The 20,598-nt window shown below is 27.8% G+C and overlaps 1 protein-coding gene across 3 annotated transcripts; it reads right to left on the reverse strand.

The window, feature by feature from the left end:
* Positions 1–554: 554 nt before the first annotated feature.
* Positions 555–20,213, reverse strand: LOC126925891 (NADPH--cytochrome P450 reductase). 3 transcript variants are annotated; one of them, XM_050741876.1, is made up of 11 exons: positions 19,936–20,213; positions 5,567–5,775; positions 4,775–4,967; positions 4,197–4,346; positions 3,095–3,219; positions 2,737–2,925; positions 2,423–2,661; positions 2,014–2,345; positions 1,521–1,782; positions 1,197–1,425; positions 555–1,078 (listed from the first exon to the last, which is right to left on the reverse strand). In XM_050741876.1, exons 2-11 carry the CDS (start codon positions 5,740–5,742, stop codon positions 934–936), a joined length of 2,040 nt encoding a protein of 679 aa, XP_050597833.1. In that variant the 5' UTR covers positions 5,743–5,775; positions 19,936–20,213; the 3' UTR covers positions 555–933. The 3 variants fall into 3 exon arrangements, with proteins under 3 accessions (XP_050597833.1, XP_050597832.1, XP_050597834.1); XM_050741875.1 differs by lacking the exon at positions 19,936–20,213 and adding an exon at positions 12,947–13,115; XM_050741877.1 differs by lacking the exons at positions 4,197–4,346; positions 4,775–4,967; positions 5,567–5,775; positions 19,936–20,213 and adding an exon at positions 3,483–3,634.
* Positions 20,214–20,598: the final 385 nt, after the last annotated feature.

A 20,598-nucleotide genomic window follows, 5' to 3' on the forward strand; every position in this document is an offset into this window, starting at 1 on the left:
ACCTATCAATTGAACATGATTAAATATTGCACATGTACACTTCAGTAGCAAATATCTTAACATTGAATGATGGAAACAATATAATTATTAAGGCATTAAGCAATAAGGGATTAAATAATGTGATCATTGAATTTGTTCTTTCGTGTTCTACAAGGATATCGAAAAATAAATATAAAATTCTATTTAAAAAAATGGTGATTACTTTGAAATACTGTTATTTCGTTCTAAGAAGTTTTTTCACATAATAATAAATAAGGCAGATATGTAGCAATAGCTTATTTTTAGGAAATATAAAATGATGAATTTTTTAAAATGGCATATATTTATTATCACTTCCATTCCAATATAGGAAAAATATATTTATATATATAACTTTTTTGTACAATATCTCAAAAGTATAAAGGCTATGTATTTTTAATTGCAATAGCTGCTTTAATAATTCCTTTTTCTTTTTAATAAAAATATTGTAACATTTGGTGAATATTTCACTTTGTATATATCATTATTACATTATTAATATTACATAATAAAATAATTTAGTTTATCATCTCGTGTCTCTTGTATACCAATATTTATTACTTTGTAGTATTATACAGGTATATTACGCACGTTAAATGTAAAATTATATTTTAAATTTGTTATTGCACTCTTAACGAGTCCCAGAAAAATGTTAACGTTGCAATTATTTAACATTGTGATATAGAATAGATCCTTTTATACAAATACGTTAACTACTTATGTGTAATAAATACAATTAGTGCTTGTATGATTTTGTTGATGTATACAATTATCAATTAGTACTTTAAGCGATTATATGTATATCGTACAATTCCACGAAGATGATTATCGTTAACCTTTCTCATAAAGGCATATTTAAAAAAATTTTAACAATTTAAGTTATAAATATTCGTGACATAAATTAAATACCCTCATTCAACTCCATACATCACTCGAGTAACGTTTCTGTGAGTCCATTTTCTTGATGTAATTTGCAGCATCTGATTCTGACATTTTTCCTTTTTCCATTACAACTTTTAATAAAATATTGTGTACATCACGTGCCATATTTTTTGCATCTCTAAAATACAAATATATACATATATTTCACAAATATATCACGAATTACTACACAATTAAAAAAATATGTCTACATATATATGTTGCACATATTTTTGTTAATATGATTTTATACTAACCCACACACATAGATATGCCCATTTTGTTCACCGATAACTCTCCACAATTCTTCTTTATTCTTTTCCAATAAGTGTGTAACATATATTTTTTGAGCCTGCTCTCTACTAAATGCAGTATGTAAGATTAGAGTACCACTCTTTACGTACTCCTCAAGTTCTTTTCTGTAAAGAAAATCTTCATCTTTTTTTCTACATCCAAAATATAAAATAGTATCTCCAACTTCTTTTCCTAAAAGATTAAAAATGATACATTTATTTAATTTACGATTTATTTAAAGAAATACAGATAAATATAGAATTAACTTTTTTTTGTATTGTATTTACCTTCCTTTCTGGCAAAATCACGTTCTTGTATAAATGCTCTGAATGGTGCTATACCAGTACCTGGACCAACCATGATTATTGGAATCGACGGTCGGGTTGGTAAACGAAACTGAGATTTTCGCACAAAAATAGGAACATAACATGGTGGATCTGAAGGATGCTTTTCCTTTAACCAACTAGTTGTCACACCTTTGTTAACTCTACCTGTAGGTGTTTTATATTCCACTACAACTGCAGTAATATGGACTGATGTTGTGTATAGCTGAAAAATAATCAAGAAATTGTTTTAGAACTCCTTAAAAAGTCTTATTTAATTGTAACAATAGAGAACAAAAAATTAAGAACTGTACTTTTTATATAAATTATACAATCTTATTATTTTACTATGTTTAAATATTTAATGTTATGTAATATTGCTTATATTACTCAATGTTCATATCAAATTCAAATTCAAGTTTACGCAGTAACTTACTGCAAAATAATTCCAACATACCTTGGGAGAAGAGGAAATCGAATAATATCGACATTGCAATCTTGGTAAAAGTTCACAAAGATGATCTAAGGCAGGCTTTAAACTAGGAATGTCTTCCAAGATATGTACAATATTTCTATTTTCTTGAACTACCCATTGCTGATATGCAGCTTTGCCTTCTGCGCTGGTTAACGCCATTAATTTTAATTTTTCTTTGTCGTTTGGATCAGTGCAATATTCCGCTAATTCCTTAAGAACGTGGGTGCGCGGATTACTAGTAATATCTAAGTAATGTGTCAAAGCAGTTCTGTAAGAACATGGACAAGGGAATGGATGCTTCTTTGTAGATTCCTCTGTAATATGTAAAAAAATTCACATTATAAAGACGCTAATATTAATTAAATTCATATTTAGCTGATTTCTAATTTACCATCTGTATTCGTAAGAGTGAACACTGTGTCTAGATGTACACCACACTTTTCTCCAATTTTATTTACTAGTTCTGCATTATTTACAGGGTATACTGCTAAATGATCACCAGCTTCATATCGCATTTTTGATCCCTCTATGTAAAATTCTATATGCCTACATGATCTTTCTGAAGTTGGACCATGAAGTTCACGGTTTTCGTGTACTGGAGCTAAATAAGGATTCTTTGCATCGAAAGGTCTGTAGAAATTAAATTAAGTTAGATAAATATTTTTATGATCTCGATATATTTACAAAGAGATAAATTAAACATACGCTCTTTGATTCTTAAATGAGTGAAGACGAGCTATTTCACCAGTGTAAATGCGTTCAGGTGGTATGTCAACGTGTTCAGTTAGCTTGTATTGCCTAATGCTAACATCTTCACCCGTACCTTCAATTCCAAAGAAGTCACAAACTGTTGGCCAAAACTTGTCCTTCCATGTGATGAAATCATCTTCTATACTATAATTATTTATTTTATATATTATTATTTATTGTATGTATATACATATATTTATTGTATATATATATAATTTTATATATTTTATTTTGAGGTTATCTTGTATAAATTTATACAAGTAACTTTACCATTTGAGATATGAAACTGTTTTTGGTATCTCTATAAACTTACTTGGCATCGTCATCTCCCAAACCAAGTTCGAAGACGCGTGTAGCACCAAGTTGCTCTAATCTACGATCGACATATATAGCTACCTCATTGTAATGTTCATATGTTTTATTTCCAAGACCAAATACCTGCAAAATAAAGCGAAAAGAATGATAAATAATAAATGAATATATACTTTTTATACTGTATGCAGTAATCGACGAAAATATTTGAATACTTATCATAGAAATATTGTATATATATTACGTATGTGTTATATAAAATATTTTAAAATTTTATTATAATGAGACATGAATAAATATATGAAAAATTTTAATAAAATATGTTTACAAAATTTAATTGTAAAAATATAAACATCGGTAGACAAATTTCTAAATATTAGTTCATGTACCTCAGACGTTGGCGCTAAAACTAACATTGAAAAGCGCCGTTGGGTAGCGCTGTTGCATCTATAATGCTTCATCATCACTTGGAAGAATTTGTCGAACTTTTTTACGTTCATTGTCAGAATGTTTTTCGAGGAATGTTTTACAATTTACTAAAAAATTCTGCTGCTATTATAACCGTAATAATTACAATAAACAATTATTTTTCACAATAAAGAACACTATCACACGTTAATAAATGCTATCTATGTAGCTGCACACGTGACTGCTATGAAGTACTTATGTAACATTCCATTATTGTTACATAAATGAAAACTTTATCATAGAAGAAAGTAATTGATGATGTAATTTATAATGTAACATAGATTATTATAATATTTAATGTAATGCTCAATGTAAATGAACAGTATAACAGTACTCTGACCTTATACTAATCTAATGCTATAACCATGTGAAAAGATATACAACGCCCTCTAACAACACGAAAATAAGTTCTAATTTACTTTTGCTTAAAATGGCTTAAATTATATTTTACATTTGCAACTTACTATATTTTACTTGTTATTTTAAATTATGATTACAAATATGCACACATTTGCACGATTGTACTATAATTTTAAAAATGTATTTTTAAGATTAAATGTTATTACATATCTATATGTAATACTAGAACCATATAATTATAATTTCAACTTCAATATTAGATATAAAATACTTACAGCATAATTTAATCCATTTAAATCAGCATCTCCATTTTTTAGCCAATCAACGAATTCCATAGCATTGTCCGTAGGATCACCCTCTCCATATGTAGCTAAGCAAAATACTGCTAAACTGTTTGGAATTGTTTTCAAGTGTATTAACTCTTCCTGTTATAATAAATTACAATTATTTAAGATCACGAATAAGTGAATAACATAACGATGCATCAAAGTAATTTCTCTTTTGATTTACTTAATTTATACTTGAATTCTACTATTCTACTACTGGCTTATTTATTTTATACTTGAATTTTATGTCGATAAATTCTAATGACAATCAAATATTTAGTGGAATTGAGATATAATTTAAATTACGTAAATCAAAATATCAATGAATATTAAGTGTGATAAAGATAACTGAATATTAAGTATAAATGAAATTAATCAATTTTCTACGAAATTTAATTTAATGTTCTAACTATATAAATAATTTTTACTGAAATTAATTAATCTGACAAAAGAAAATGCTACTTCTTAAATGAAACAAAGATTAAGATTAGTAGTTTGTGTTTCTGTTTTAACAAATAAATCAGTACCATATCACATTCTTCAGGATCAGCCACCATGCCTTTCATTTTATACCGGATGCCTTCTTTGGCCAGTCTACCGGCAAATTCTTCACCGGTTCCGGTTTGACTACCGTAAAATACTACTAAACTTCTCCCGGAAGCCTTCAACTTTTTTATGAATGAATTTTCTGATGTTTGTACCGCAGGGAACATAGTTGGCCTGTAACAAAAAATTTATTACGATATTCCTCTATAACAGGGAATTCGCATAATGCAGGGCGTATCTCCCATGTTATATGAAAGATATTACATACTGCACTTATAGTATTGTACATACTTATAGTTATATATATGATTATATTAACAATGGTTAAGTGTTATTCGAATTTTATAGATTTTTTTCTGCGAGTCGTAATAGGTTTAAATATATTAGGTCATCCCATAAGTTCGTGCCGACTTTTGTGTATACATTTCATGTGTCGATTTATAAATATACGGCGATAAGGGGTCAATGCACTTGAAAAATAGGAAGAAATTGTACAACGAGAGGGGGATTACATTTTTTCATGAAACTGAAAGGTATGTAAACAATCTTAACATATATAACCGCTCGAAAACGGAACGAACTTATGGGATGACCTAATACCATACCATAACATTTAATTAATGCAAAACATATCATTTACACTATTCAAAAATGTTTAGTCCATAATATTTATCTTGTTTTAATTATTCGAAAAAATTTAGCAACGCGAGTCACCGATATTCACTGTGTCAATCAATATGTTAATGATATTAGTAATAATAATTCATTATTACTGGATGGAATAGGATTTCGAGATGGCCGCGAATTCTTCTTGTTTGTTTCTGCGCATCAACCACCATAGTGCAGCCAATAAAAGGGCAGTGAGCAGTATGATGTCGAGGGTGTTGAAGAGTGGTTCCTCAAGAACCTCTGTCTTGTCCTCCATCTCCAGCACCGGAGAACCTGCCATTCTTATTGCCTTTGGTTGTAGCGCGCCCGCAGTCTGAAACAATACAAAAAATTGTCATATTAATTATCATAATTTAGTTAGTTAACTAATTGGCTCTATTAATATTAAACAAGTAATCAAGATTTTATTTGATATTTTATTATTCCGGGGGAATCCATACATTTTGAAATATTGACTGAAAAATTAATATTCTTTAAGATATACAACGAATTATTAACTTTAGACAGATTAAAATAATCCAAATTTCTTCTAGAAAGGTGATAATGTTTCTATATGTATTCATGGATATTTGGCATATTTTATGATAGCTTTGTGGCTAATATTTTACTATAACTGAAATTTACATATTTTGGAATCCCTTTGATTAGTAATATCGTACATGGTAATTCATTATTCTAATTTAAAAAAGAACTCACTATATCATTTGATGAGTCATTTGAAAACATTCAATTTTATTTTATGAATTTTTTTCCTATTTTCAAATCAACTCAGAGCGACTCAATTAACATTTATAGGACTGCAGGTTGTGTAAACCAAATAAATGTCATAGTTTAATAAATTTCATTTAACTCGTAGAGTCACTTAATAAATTGGCGTTAAAGTCAGAAAAATATAATCTAATTTAAAAATATAATCTAGTTTCATTTGTCGCTAACGACTGCAGTAATATACAACACGTAGTAAATTTATGACTTGGATTTATTTATTCCTAGATACTGAAACTCACTGCGTAATTACTTCAAAATAGCATATAGTCAAATAAAATGATACACTATTTAACACTTTGACTGCTATATTGGTCATATATGACTAGCCATGGTTTCTTCTGTGATGCCACGGAGGTCATTGGTGACTGGAGCGGACCTTGAACTTCTTACAATTGTAAAAATTGTATAAAAATTGACAGTTAGGGCATTTTGAATATAATCGATAAATAGAAGGTACTTTGAAATAAGAAGTGCCCCATTAAACAATTAAACATTTTTATTAGAACAGCAATAAAAAAAAATGAGAACAAATCTTGCATCTAACGGTGCACTGTGTTTGCATCTATATATTTGAGGTGTCATCTAAGAATATTATTATAAACACACCTTAGAAAATAATCGTAAATGCTGCTTTATAATCATATAATTTAAGTGTGTACATGCCTTACTATTATATATATTTTACGTAAATTATTCCGTAAAATATAAAATATATATATATATATAATATATAATATATATATATATATATATATACATATATATATGAGCAAATGAATAAGCAAATACTGTTTACTAATATCTTCTACACGTTTTAACAATATATTCTGGACGTTTTGCTTACGACGAAATAATGAATGTGAATGGTTTGTTGAGATAAACGAAACCTTATTATAATATGTCGCTATTAACTATTACCAAGACGTCACGGTGGTCAGCAATGACCACCAATAAGATAACCACTCCATTCGGGGAGAATGTTGTCTTACATCATCAATTTATTATTATTTTGCAACTATATATTTTCAATAACAAAAATAGTCCCGTGGCATCCTGAGAGAAACATGTGATTTCGGCGTGGTGGTCAGTATCAGGCAATTAACATTTCATGAAATTTTCAAATATCTGAATATTATAACCTGCGATGAAAAATATACTCATATGAGATTTTTAATTAAGAGTGAAAAAGCATAAATATGAAACTAACGAAGTCTGATTTATCTAACGACTGATTTAAAGCGAATGATTAACAAAATGATATGCGTGAGCGGTCGTTATCGAGATGAGTAAGCATTTTCGTATTGGTGGAATTTGACAATTATAATTTTACCGAGGGCATCGTTCAACATCTAAGTTATCGATCTTTCCTGCAATCTACGTGACTACCTGCATAAATTATATTTGTCTCGCGGTAATAAATAATACATACGAAGGAACCACGAAAAAAAGGGGAAATATCAATTTTAACGAATTTCGAGTTTCATGTTTTTTTGTACGTTCTGGCGTATGCTTTTTACCACTGGATATATCGCATTAATTTGAATAAACATTTTTCGAGTTTTATAGTAGTTATATAATAAGTTTAGGTATACAACGTACTTTTCACTTTGTACAGTTTAATGCCAGAATTATATGTACAAGTTGAAAATGATGTAGAATAAAATGAAGAATAAAGTTAAATTATTTTGATATAATATCTGTGAGGAAATATGAGATTGTGATATTACATATTGAAAAATAAATTTCCGTTTATTGATAAATTCTTCAAAATTGACATCGCCCGTTTCTCTTCTGGTCCCTTCGTATATTTGCGTGAATAAATAGAATGTTTTGTTCGCATAAACACAAAATGTTATTCACATAAAATGAATTTATGTATAAAATGTGACAGTGGTGAAAACAGTTATCAGATAAACTTTTAAGACGTGCAAACTGAAAGAAAGACTGAAAAATCTTGAGAATAATGGCAATTTAAATTTGAAGCAAATTTACAAGGGAAAGATCATGCAAATTTACCAAAATGTATCATATTAATGACTCAGCAAACAGAACGCAAGTAGCGTAGTAATAAACTGTGTATCAATGTATCTGATAACAATATCAGACTATCATATGATTATAGCAGTTATATTATCAGTGGATCTAATGAAAATGATTTTTTTAAAGTAACAATGTTGCTCTTATGTTTACGATACTTTATGGTGCATATAGTAAAATTTATAATAGCCAACAAATTAAAAGAACCGCATTATTAAAAATTTAAGACAAAGATTATTTAACATAATATTAACAATTCTATTTCTATTTCAGTGCTTGTTTGGCTTCTGAAAAAGATTCCTGACATAGTTGTAATGGCAATGAACTCTTTATATCGTCATATTTAGTGATATCCTAGCATCTATATGTTACAACAGATCTTTCTACGAATACAACAGAACAATTTTGCCCAGTAAAGATATTTTTTGTATTCAGTATTGTATTCAGATATATTCGCGTAGTTTGCGTCAGAAATTCATTGATTCGACCTACGAACTTTTCACGTCATAATATAGTTAGCCGTATGATATCAAAAATTCTTGTTGATTAGATATGTACTTGAGAAAATATGAATTTACGTAATTTAATTTTTATATCCACGTATTTAAATACCACATCCTCAACTATAATGCCCAAAATGTCGATAAAGCCGCTATATTTTTTGGTGAAATCTTATAATTATTCCATTCTAACAACGAGCGTGTGTACGATACCATTTTGAGAACAAATAAAAGAGAAATATACATATCGATTGCGTATACATATCGATACATATTACAATAGAAGTGACATTTACACGCATGCACACACATACACACGTTAAAATGTAATTTAACAGGAAACAAAATACAAAATTTCTATAAAGCTATACGCTTTTTAAATAGGTAAAATAAAACTTAAATAACAAGTTTGTGTAATTGATATGTCTCAATGCGTGAACCGGGGCGTTATCATTTTAATAAATAAAATTATCATCTTCAATTACTTCTGTGAATGGTATTAAAATCATTTCTACATATATGTTTCTTTTCCAATTTTTCAAAAATGGTATCATACACATGCGTATAGGATAACACACTGAACAAAAAATTACATTCTTGTTAAAATAATTTATATTTGAAATTATATTTATTGAAATGATTTGTAGTTAAAAGTCTTTGCCACTGCTTTTTATGCAGGTGGAACTTGTTTTTTATATTAAAAGTGACCTCATACAAGATAAGAACAATAATAATGATGTACATAGATAAAACATATATTCTTCCTATATCACGTCTTTTCCCAGTAATCTTTATTTATGGAAATTATTTATGGTATGCATACAAATTTCCTTGTGACTCACTCTACACTTAAAACCAACTTTTTTTTAATATTCAAGATCCTAAAAAATCTGGAATAATTTCGAAAAGTTGAATTTGTTGTAAAATTCCCAAACTATACGCTTCAGTTTGTATAGATTATTTATACATTTTATATTATTTTATTTTATCCTATCTGAACTATTTTGTTATGTATTTTATGTTATGTATTACAACATATCTCAAATGTTATATAATAATTTCATCAATCTTCATGATAGCAATTCGGCAAATAAAAACTACATTCGTCAACTGAATTTGCCTATCAAAACCGTTCGAACGTAATAGTATCATTACAGTCACTTGACACAATTAAAAATTCTATTCGCATAGATGAAAATGACCTCGGATCACTTTATTGTTTTCCCTTGATATCGCTAAAACAATCTTAAAAAAAGAAATAATATCAAAGATTTTTATCAGGTAGTGATAGATTTGTTCAGTTTATAATTTACTGATAAATGATTGTATTTAGATCAATACTGTGATAATTCGCTGTCACATGAAAGAAATTGTCTATTATATTGGATAAACATCTTTTAGATTGTAAAATTAATCATACTGATTTTTGTTAAATATTTGCTCAATTTTTTGAGTAGAAGAATCAAGTACCCTTTGTGCTGAAATCGGAATATCATAACTGACTAGTCAATCTTATTTAAGATAATTTAATAAACGATAAGAAGTTGTATCGAGAAATAATATTTTTGTAATATTATTGCAATCATTCTCCAATAAGAAAATTTGGAAGATGAAAGTTTTAGACATCAGTTGTGTGCAGTTTCAATATTGTTTCCAATGAGGAATTACATATATATGCTGTCTCATACGGAAGCATGGTAGAGCTTAACTCAGCAATAATTATAGTTAATGCTTTCACTCGTAATATTGCTTTAATCAGGTCACGAAAGAGCTCACTATAATAAAATAAAAATATTCATTAATTTAGTAGATAAAATTGTAAGTACTTTCAACATAACATTTAGTTGAACGGTGTATAACCATAAGAGTTAAATAAATTGCGAAACGAATTGCTATCAAGATTACACATTATTTATATAAATCGATTCGACTACCATATGAAAAATTAATCTCCCGTAGCATAAAAGAGAACTGAGAAGATTTATGACAATTGGTGTGTGTGTGTGTGTGTGTGTGTGTGTGTGTGTGTGTGTGTGTGTGTGTAAATATGTCGTTTCTCTAAGTATCGTCTTCCTTCAGCTGCTATTTGCAAGTCTGCAATTGAACAGTTACCGAGATATTGGCTCACGCAATAGGTTACGTGATTCACCTTAAAGAATAGTAGAATAGACCAATAAGACAGACATTTTTCCACTTTGTCGTCTCGTTGAATTTATTTTAAACGCTACAATAAAAACAAATAGTATGATAAGGATTCATTTTTAATTAGAGTATCTTATCCTTCATGCATTACTAATCTCTTTATTTAATTATTTCTTTATCTCTATATTTAGAAGTTGAAATTACCTATATTAAGTTTTTTATTAATACGTTCTAAAAAGAGCGAATTATCTTTATTATCTATATTATGTACTAACTTGTTAAATCTGTATTGTTGGTTAAAAAAATGTTTTATTTCAATTAAGACGACATCATTGTATAATATTTCCTTCGTTATAAATAATATACTACTTCATTAATTTACATGCAATTTTAAATATTATCCATTTAATGCTAAGTTAATAAAAGAGTACATAAGAACGTTTTAATTTAAAACAATATTGTCTACAGTTTTTTAATAATTAAATGCGACAGACATCCTAATTTATTTACAGAGGATCAATTCCGTAAAAACAGCAATAAAGTTTAACAACACAAGAAAGAAAATTAAGAAAATTAATAATCTTGTCGAAACGTAATAACTAAAATTATTATCAGTTATTAAATATAAGTCAAAGTTTCAAATTTAAAATCATAATTGGATTATTATTATCATAAATTAAACGAATACAAAAATTGAAAACTTCAAAATGGTTAACTTGTTATATATAAAGAACGAGCATATCACAGCATCATCTATTTCAACTATTTCAATTTTTTGCAAAGTTTTTTATTTCAACTTTAACACTGTTTTACAATTTTTTTTTTATAAAATAAAATTAATAGTAATAAATATCAGTTGATGTATGCCGTTAACGAAAAACGACTCTAAAAGCATCTGCTAGTGCTTAAAAAAGTATTTCCATACTGTTTATTAAAACTAATAAACACTAAATGCATGTAAAAACATTTGATGAAAATCACCATACGCTAGTATAAATAACAGATGATTAGAAATATTTGTTGTTATGATTAGAAATAATTGTTTGTTGTGTGAGATGATTAGAAACATAGTTAATGTAGTTAACATAAAATATTAAAAAAGGAAATCATAAAATATTTCTTTTCAATTATATTGCAAATATTTAACTGCAATATACTTCTTGTTGGATCTAATAATAATAATACATAGTAATAATAATGGCAATAATAATAATAGTTGCTTATCTTCTTTCTGTTATTGCGACCTTATGTAGTGGATATAAAGATTTTTCTCATTTTATAGTCCTATATTCTAATTACAACCATCCTTAAGTCCACTTACTTAAATAGAAAGCTCCAATATAAATAAATATAAAAATAATGTAGGTCTACAAGGAAACTTAAAGATAATCTCAAGCTCGCCATGTATACTTCTCGTTATTAATTCGTGTTTATCATAACAATAAATAAGGAAGCTTATCAAAATTTCGAAATGAATTTTTCAGTGGTTGATGTTTCCAAATTCATAACATTTTTTATTTTGCCTAATAAAATGTTTGTAAAATCTTAATTCAACTGAAAAAAATTTTTCAACTCGACTGAATAAAGTTAGGTTATATCCTTATGATAATAGATTCTCGATCTAGACTATTAGCACTTAGCATACTAAAGAAGTTTTCTCTGTATCTCACGCGCACTCAATGCTTCTCATTCTAACTTTAAAACTCATCCAGATGCAAGCGAGCTATAGAAAAAAAGATAATCGTTAATTTCATGAGAGATAGTTTGCGAGCTTAGATCATTCAAATAGCTGTAGAGATAACTACACTGCGGATTTTTATACAAGTTTATACATATATATTCTTTTTTTTTTCTTTTTTTAGAAAAATCTAGGGATTTGCTGCATTTATGAAAAGATTATGACAGATTTACGCATTTAATCCGTCTTTGCGCCATTAAATTTTGCATAAATAAATCGCCTGCCAGGATATAACATTTCAAATTAATGCTAACTAAATGAGCAGGAAAATAGTAAATACACAATGTTCATGCGCTTACCGGTAAATCCATGCTTCCAAAAGACGTTGCGATGCCTCGTATCGATAAATAGGAGAAGTTATTAAACTAGAGCGAGTTCTCAACGCGACGATCATGCACGATCCGTTTCGGGACGACACAACATGCTCGCGCTACAACGAACACGTAACTACCAGCACGTTCGAGACACGCTGAACTGATGCACAAGCAAAACGAAACGAAAAATCAGCGAGTCATTGTCGACCAAGCTTGTGTTTGTAGGATGTATATGTATCTACAGAGTGTCCCTCGCAATTGGGATTATTTGTTATCATATGGTACATATATGATACATATATTATCGAACATGTCCAATGCGCATAAATATTTAAACATTCGCAGATTATTGCAATGACAAAATATACTTCAAATAAATCACGTTAATCTATTTTTCTATTTTTTTCCGTCTATTTTTTAAATTAATTAAATTAATTTTAATTCTAATGTTCACCTTTGATCTTATTTCGGGCAATCATACACAGTTACTAGATATTAATAAAAATAAGTAGTTGATATTGATCAGTATAAATAAAAAAAGAATAATTAAGGTGGATAAAAATTACTTTTACGGGAACACTTAAATTAAGTAACTTTATGTTGAGATCTTGGAATGATTGAAAAATACCAATCTTTTCGCTAAATCGCTTCAAATATCCAAATATTTACATATGCAGTCTTATCTATAATTGCTTCGAGCAGTGTTGTATCAGTCTTAGGTTGTATCAATGTAAATATCATATAGTAATCACATTGTTATATTAGCACTGATACGTTAAAGACATCATTTACCAATTGAAACACCCTATACAGTATTTGTACACGAATCTACGTGAAGTAGCATATTGGGTTCGTACACAGTGACACAATACGTATGTATGTACTTAAATTTCCGTATTATATACACTTTAATAATGTTCGATCGTAACACGTTCGTGCAACTGATTGCTGTTCTCTTGTTGTCGTTTTCTTCACATAGTAATTAAATTTCTTGTCATAAGGCTCGCATGGTTTAAATCGAGTTCATTTGAAAACGCTTACGTAACGCGCGTGAAAATGTTATCGATAGACTAGACAGTTCGTTCTCTTGCAGCATGACGGCAGATTTTTCCCCGTTTCCCCCACTTTTATTTCTAACAGCTCCACTGCCCTCTGAAATTGTTCCAAAATAAGATCCTTATCATTGAATAATTTTTTAACTGTTATTTAAAAATGAGGTTGCGTTTTTTTAGATTACTTAAGTTAGAATAAGTATGAAAACTATGTTCGACCTTGAGATTGGAAACGACAAATGATATTAGCGAAATAGAAATATACTTTGGTAAATATCATACAACAACTTTCGAATATAAAAAAATCTTTCTCGTTAAGCAACGATACAGTGGGTCAACGATATATAAAAATAATGTACATGCATAAATGTATAATGTAATATGTAATATGTATAATATACCATTGTTTTATATTATGTTCATTGATAAGACAGTTGGCCGAGAAGGAAAAGTTTAATTATATATCAAATATATGCAATTACATTGATATTTGTTTCTGAGGACAAAACGAATTTATCTACTAACCTTCATCGACTACACGTATACTGTTACATTGTATAATTCATGATAAGATACTTAACAAATGTTCTGTGTTTTGTGATTAATTTTCTGCTTCTAAATAAGAGCATTATTAAATATCAATTAATAGTTGATTTAGTGTTTTATAATTAATTAATAGATTAAAGCAGAATTGTTCCATTCCAATTTCATTGATATCATTAATTCAATTCTGCAAACTGTATCATTTGTATGATATCATATGTATGATATCATTTGTATCGATTTTGTGACGAAGTAGAAAGCTGAGGTACCAGTATTTTGCGAAAGTATTAACGCGGTAAAAATCCAACAACATAAACGAACAACATGCATAAATTTATCTCGCCGGAGAAAGTGAAAGGTAACAAGAAAACTGAATCGTTGCAGTTGTAAAAATTTCACTGTAAAAATTTCACATCAAATATAGTTTGATGTTCCATTATATGACGCTCAGTAGTCAGTATTAATGAAACAAGCTCTATTTAAAATTATAAGAATAATTTCCTGGATTATTAAGTGATAACTCAACTTTATTCAATCCTTATCATTGATCATTATGTATTCCAAGGGAGAAGTATGTACTTTTTCTTTCGCCTTATTCACGATTAAGGAATATAGGATGTTTTATTTACTTATGTTAGCATCTTCCTATTTTTAGACGTGAGTTATCATGTTTTTCTTAATTTTTCTTAATTTATTTTTCGAGTTACTTATTATTTGATCGTCTGCATTTATATTAATATTATTTATTATTATTCATACCAATAAACAAGCGTTTAATGATATTCGTCAAACGATTTATACATTACATGAAATCAAAGGATGAAGCAAATAAAGAAGATAATTCGTAATCAACTTGTGATAATGTTGATTATTTATGACCTACGTAACATGTTACTTTAATCCGGTTTGCATACAAAATACGATACGCATGCAACGCAAGTCATTACAACAGCGATTGTCATTTGTGTCGTCTAACATTAGAATCGATTAACTATGAACGACTGAACAGTGAACATTTTGATAGAATTAGTAAGACTGAACATTGACCTTCTTCATAGTGAAGATCATTCAAAGATTGCTCAATCGAGATTCTTTAACTAGTGAACTACGACTATGATCTGACAAAGGATGACTTTGAAATACTTACATAATACGTGTGGTATAAATGTAAGATTGAGAATGTCTTCTCGACATTATTTCTTCAAATCCTTGAAATCATAACTCTTTTGAAAATTTTAGCATTTATTTATTTTAATATGTTGCTGTAATAAATGGAGCCAGATTGCCATATTTTGTTAACAATGCTTTTATTCTATATTTAGGAGAAGAGATCGAAGATTATTTGGTTATTACAAAAGAAGATCGCGAATCAAAACAGATTGTAAACTCCTAAGTTATGAAATATATTCGATATCGAAGCTCTATTGTATAAATATTTGAAAGTATCTGTTCAGGCTGCAGTGAAAAATTGATAAGCAGTATTCTAAGTTCCAAAATCATTATAGCAATTTTAAACAATTTTGTTGATTGTTAATTACTAGATGTAGTTGTTAAGTATATATAATAAGCGTTTTATAGGTGGATATGCAATTTTGCCCGTTTTCAACTGAATAATTTATGTGTTAAATAGCATTTGCTTGGACATTAATACACACTTTACTAATGTATATAGCTTCCTGAACAACATTTATTTCATAATTTTATTTGATTATATCATATATGATTTCATTTTTTTTACTTTCACTGTAAAACTATAACTATGAAGTTTTAATCAACTTTTGTATGAGATTGATTATTAATTAATTCATTGCTTGATTTCACCTATAGAAATTTCGATGGCACACTGTTACTCACTACCTAATATCAATAAGATAGTAGCAAGATTTTACTATCACTTAAATGGCATTGTATTATTCAATATGAACCGTGGTTGAAGACAAGAACTAGATAATTGTAAGGTGAAAAAACTTCTCATTACGTTTCGTCATGCTTATATAAATATATAATGTACTCTCTGGAAGCATATTTCGAATATCATCCTAAATCACAGATTAACTGAAAAATTGCGTCGACATATTACGTGAGATAAATTACGTTCGTAGAAAACTTATTAACGTCATGATAATGCTATTCCCTAATTGCATTGTCTCTTTTCGTATTGTAACTTCATATCATAATTGTTTTTGATATTATTATTAGATTATTAACCGAGATAAATTTTTGTTTGCTAATACGTACATATTCCGTTTATCTAATACGTATTCTACATATTACTTTTACACCATAATGTAATATTTTTTACTGAATAACAATTGTTCTCAATGTCATTTTAAGTTTCATTTACAACCGTTTTCAAAAATAATATATTATTGGACTTCAATTTTTTTAATTGTTCTAAAAACATAATATTTTTATCTAAGCACACAATTGTGAAAAACATATTACTTCGTATCCTGTTGCAAATATACTATATATATAAAATAACGTATAGAATGAATTTACACAATTTTTAAAAACTTTGCACATTTACACAAACATGCATTCCAGGAAAATTAGACATATTTGTACGTATAATTTATACATACTTTACGAATGAGAATCGCTCAAATTCCCTGAAATGCATCGTTGTCAATTTATAAAATATCTGTCATAATTTTCTGTATTGATAGATAAAATTATCTATTACTTATAGAATAATAGTCTGTACTGTACATAAATTCTTTACGACGTATATTTTTGCACTAAAAGTTACCACTTATTATAGTTGTTGCATTACAATGCTAATAAAGTCCTCAAAAACCTCGTATGACGTATATGCTATGCATAGTTATAAAAGTTTCTTATAGTTTATGTTCAAACAATTTTTTTGAGTCACTGTATATAATAAAGAAAAATATTCATTTATGTATATTTGTCATTGTATATGATTGATGTACCAATTCCTTATGTTTCAAAATTATGTCAACACATTTAAATAGAGATATTAAACATGCAAATGGTTATGACGAACAAATATTTAATGGAAATACCATTAAAGCATATAACCGTTAATTATTTTTAATCTACGTTGTCATTTTATATATGTGAAATTGTATTTTATTTATATAATTCATAATAAAATATATAATTTACAGTAATATAAATACAAATATACTATTTTCTGCAACAAGATAAGCTAGTCTGCTAGTGCGAATACTTTTAATCGTGACTGAATATATTACAAATATTATTATACTGTATTGTGAAATTTCAAGAATTATGGAAAATTAGTGTTAAAACTGTTGTACCTGATAATGATATCTACAAGACTGATAGTGATATCGAGTCTTAATTTTAACTTAATATCTCTTAATTTTAAGAAATCAAATTTCTTTTTTTCGAAAATATTCCCCATTGATATATTTCTATGTAGTAAAAATGATATAATATTATTTGTAGAAACGTTTGTGTATAATATATTTTTATTATAATATATAAAACATCAAGGACGAAAAATTATACGAATTTAATGTACAAAACCTAATTTGTCATGTTGATACAGAATAAACAGAGTCGGCAAAACAGTAAGTAAATATTGCTTACCAAAAACAAGAACATCCTATACATCAACTGTCACAAAACCGTTTTATAAGCAGTTTTTGAAACTCATTTCAATATATGCTTATGCCTTTTATCTACTTTGTTATTACAACGCATGACGCACGTAAATTTGAAATGCATACAATCATAAAAGTCTACATACACCTAAATCTTTTGTACTGTCCTACCAAAAAAATTAAAAACATATTTTGTTCACAAAGAGAATGACAAAAATTAAAACGATTCACAGAAAAATCTTGCGATAAAATTACATCATAAATTACAAAACCTTTAATATAATATTTGAATAAATCAGATTTTATAATATTGTGAATTTATATTTTTTCTTAACTATACAAGTTAGTTTAAAGTAACTGGAATTTTGATATCGTTTGATCTATTGAAATTTTATGAATATAAAGAGATAGAATGATATAATATTGTACTATAAGAAGTAACTCAAAAACAAAAATGCACATTATTTATTTCGATTATGCCAAAAATATACTTTATCCTCTTGATAAAGTAAAAAGAGGCATGAAAAGAGCTGTGGTATTTTTTAAATATCTTAAGCAAGTAATACTCTCTTAAGAAATTTGTATCTGACTGATGTGATAACGCTATCAATTACTGATGATACAAAAAAATCGCAGATTATAAAATATATGTATTAAGATAATATGTATAACATATATTATATTTTCAATTTTTAATTTACAATGTAAAATCACTATAGCGTTATCAATAAAAAGTTATGAATAGTGAACAATTATATAGTTAATCTTAATAGAACAAACAAAAAATTACCATATATCAAATGAAAAATTATAATAAAAATATGAAATAACAACGAACTAGTTGTTTGATAAATGATACATGCAGACTACCTATACAGTGATATTTGTATTAGTTCGACTTCAAGGTATTGAAATGCAAAAATTGAATTCATTACATATTAATTTCCTCCATTTTCGCTGAGTACATTACGAATTCTTTGTTAATTCCAGATACGTATTAATTTTTATTGTGCATAAATTGTGCATTATTCTTTAAAATTCTCCACAAATAAAAATCTAGTGCCCCAGACATTAGCGAATTCGAGGCTCAAACAATTGCAGTGCATTTCAAAATGTGAAAAAATTGATCCATTCTAATATTCATAATATTTTTTCTCATTTTTCCCCGTAGAATAAATTTATATTGTTTTATAAAAAAAATAAGAACTTTGGTATATATAAAAAATTATTTAATTTTACAGAAATCAATGTAGGAAATGAGTTTCTGACCACGATTTATGAAAATGCACAAAATAAATATTATATTAAATATAAATATTTAATTCATAATTACTCATAACAAAACGAATATTTAACTCCAAACATTTTTATATATAACTTAATCAATTTAATAATAAATAATTAGAAGTAAAAATTTTAATTAAAAATTAAATAGAGTTAATAATTAAAACAACATATCCGTACACAAATACATATAGTAATGATAGAAATAACTGTACATATACATTTTCGAAAATTAACTAAAATTATATCAATGACTATACATCTTATTGAAAACTGATTTTTATTTCATAAAGATATATATATATATACTTACAAGTAAGGAGAATATACTATATTTTTCATAAAAGAAAAGCAAGAAGCAATGCCGAGAAACTACCGTTATTACATTCCACGAACTTCTTTTTTACACATTTCCTCGATCGATGATCTTCACGCACGTATATACAATGTATACAAGTATTAGTAACTACCACCTGTTGGAATGCAACATAACACTTACCTGAGGAATTGTCTTCAAACGAAGAAGATTTTAATTGAGAATTTCTGTCCGATCTTTTTCAGGGAAGGTACGCAATGACCATGTGATGACACTTTTTTGTCAATTCGGTTCTTCGCTTGATCCGTTACACTCGCGGAAAGACAATTCTAATTGCACTGGATTCACCACTGATCGAAATTCATATACGTGCAGACATGCGCCTGTCAGACACGTCGACATCGAACACATGAAGCGATTTCTTTTGTCTAATATTATCGCCAACTCTATCTATCGAGTATATCAGTAAAGAACGTACTTTTTCCGAGTAAATCCGATCTCGAGAAAGACAGACAAGTGCGAGTAAGAAAGAAAGACTGCCGGATGGAGTCCATATACGTTACGTAGCCGGAAGATTCTTTCACGCGCGGGGTATTTGAACAACGTTACGATAATAAATCTATTTTTGATAATTAGACTGATTCTTATTTTTATGATTTATTATTTTTTGGATTTTTATGCATTTATAAGAAATATGAACATACAAAATTACTCAGAATATCCATACACGATATAAATTAACAGTATGAATTACATATTACAGATATATTTACCACAAAGTAGTATATATATTACTTTGTTTTAATTAAAATCTTAGTATCTGATACCATTGTTCATGAGCAAGTT

The sequence above is a fragment of the Bombus affinis genome, chromosome 16 (genome assembly GCF_024516045.1).
Source record: "Bombus affinis isolate iyBomAffi1 chromosome 16, iyBomAffi1.2, whole genome shotgun sequence".
NCBI lineage: Eukaryota > Metazoa > Arthropoda > Insecta > Hymenoptera > Apidae > Bombus > Bombus affinis.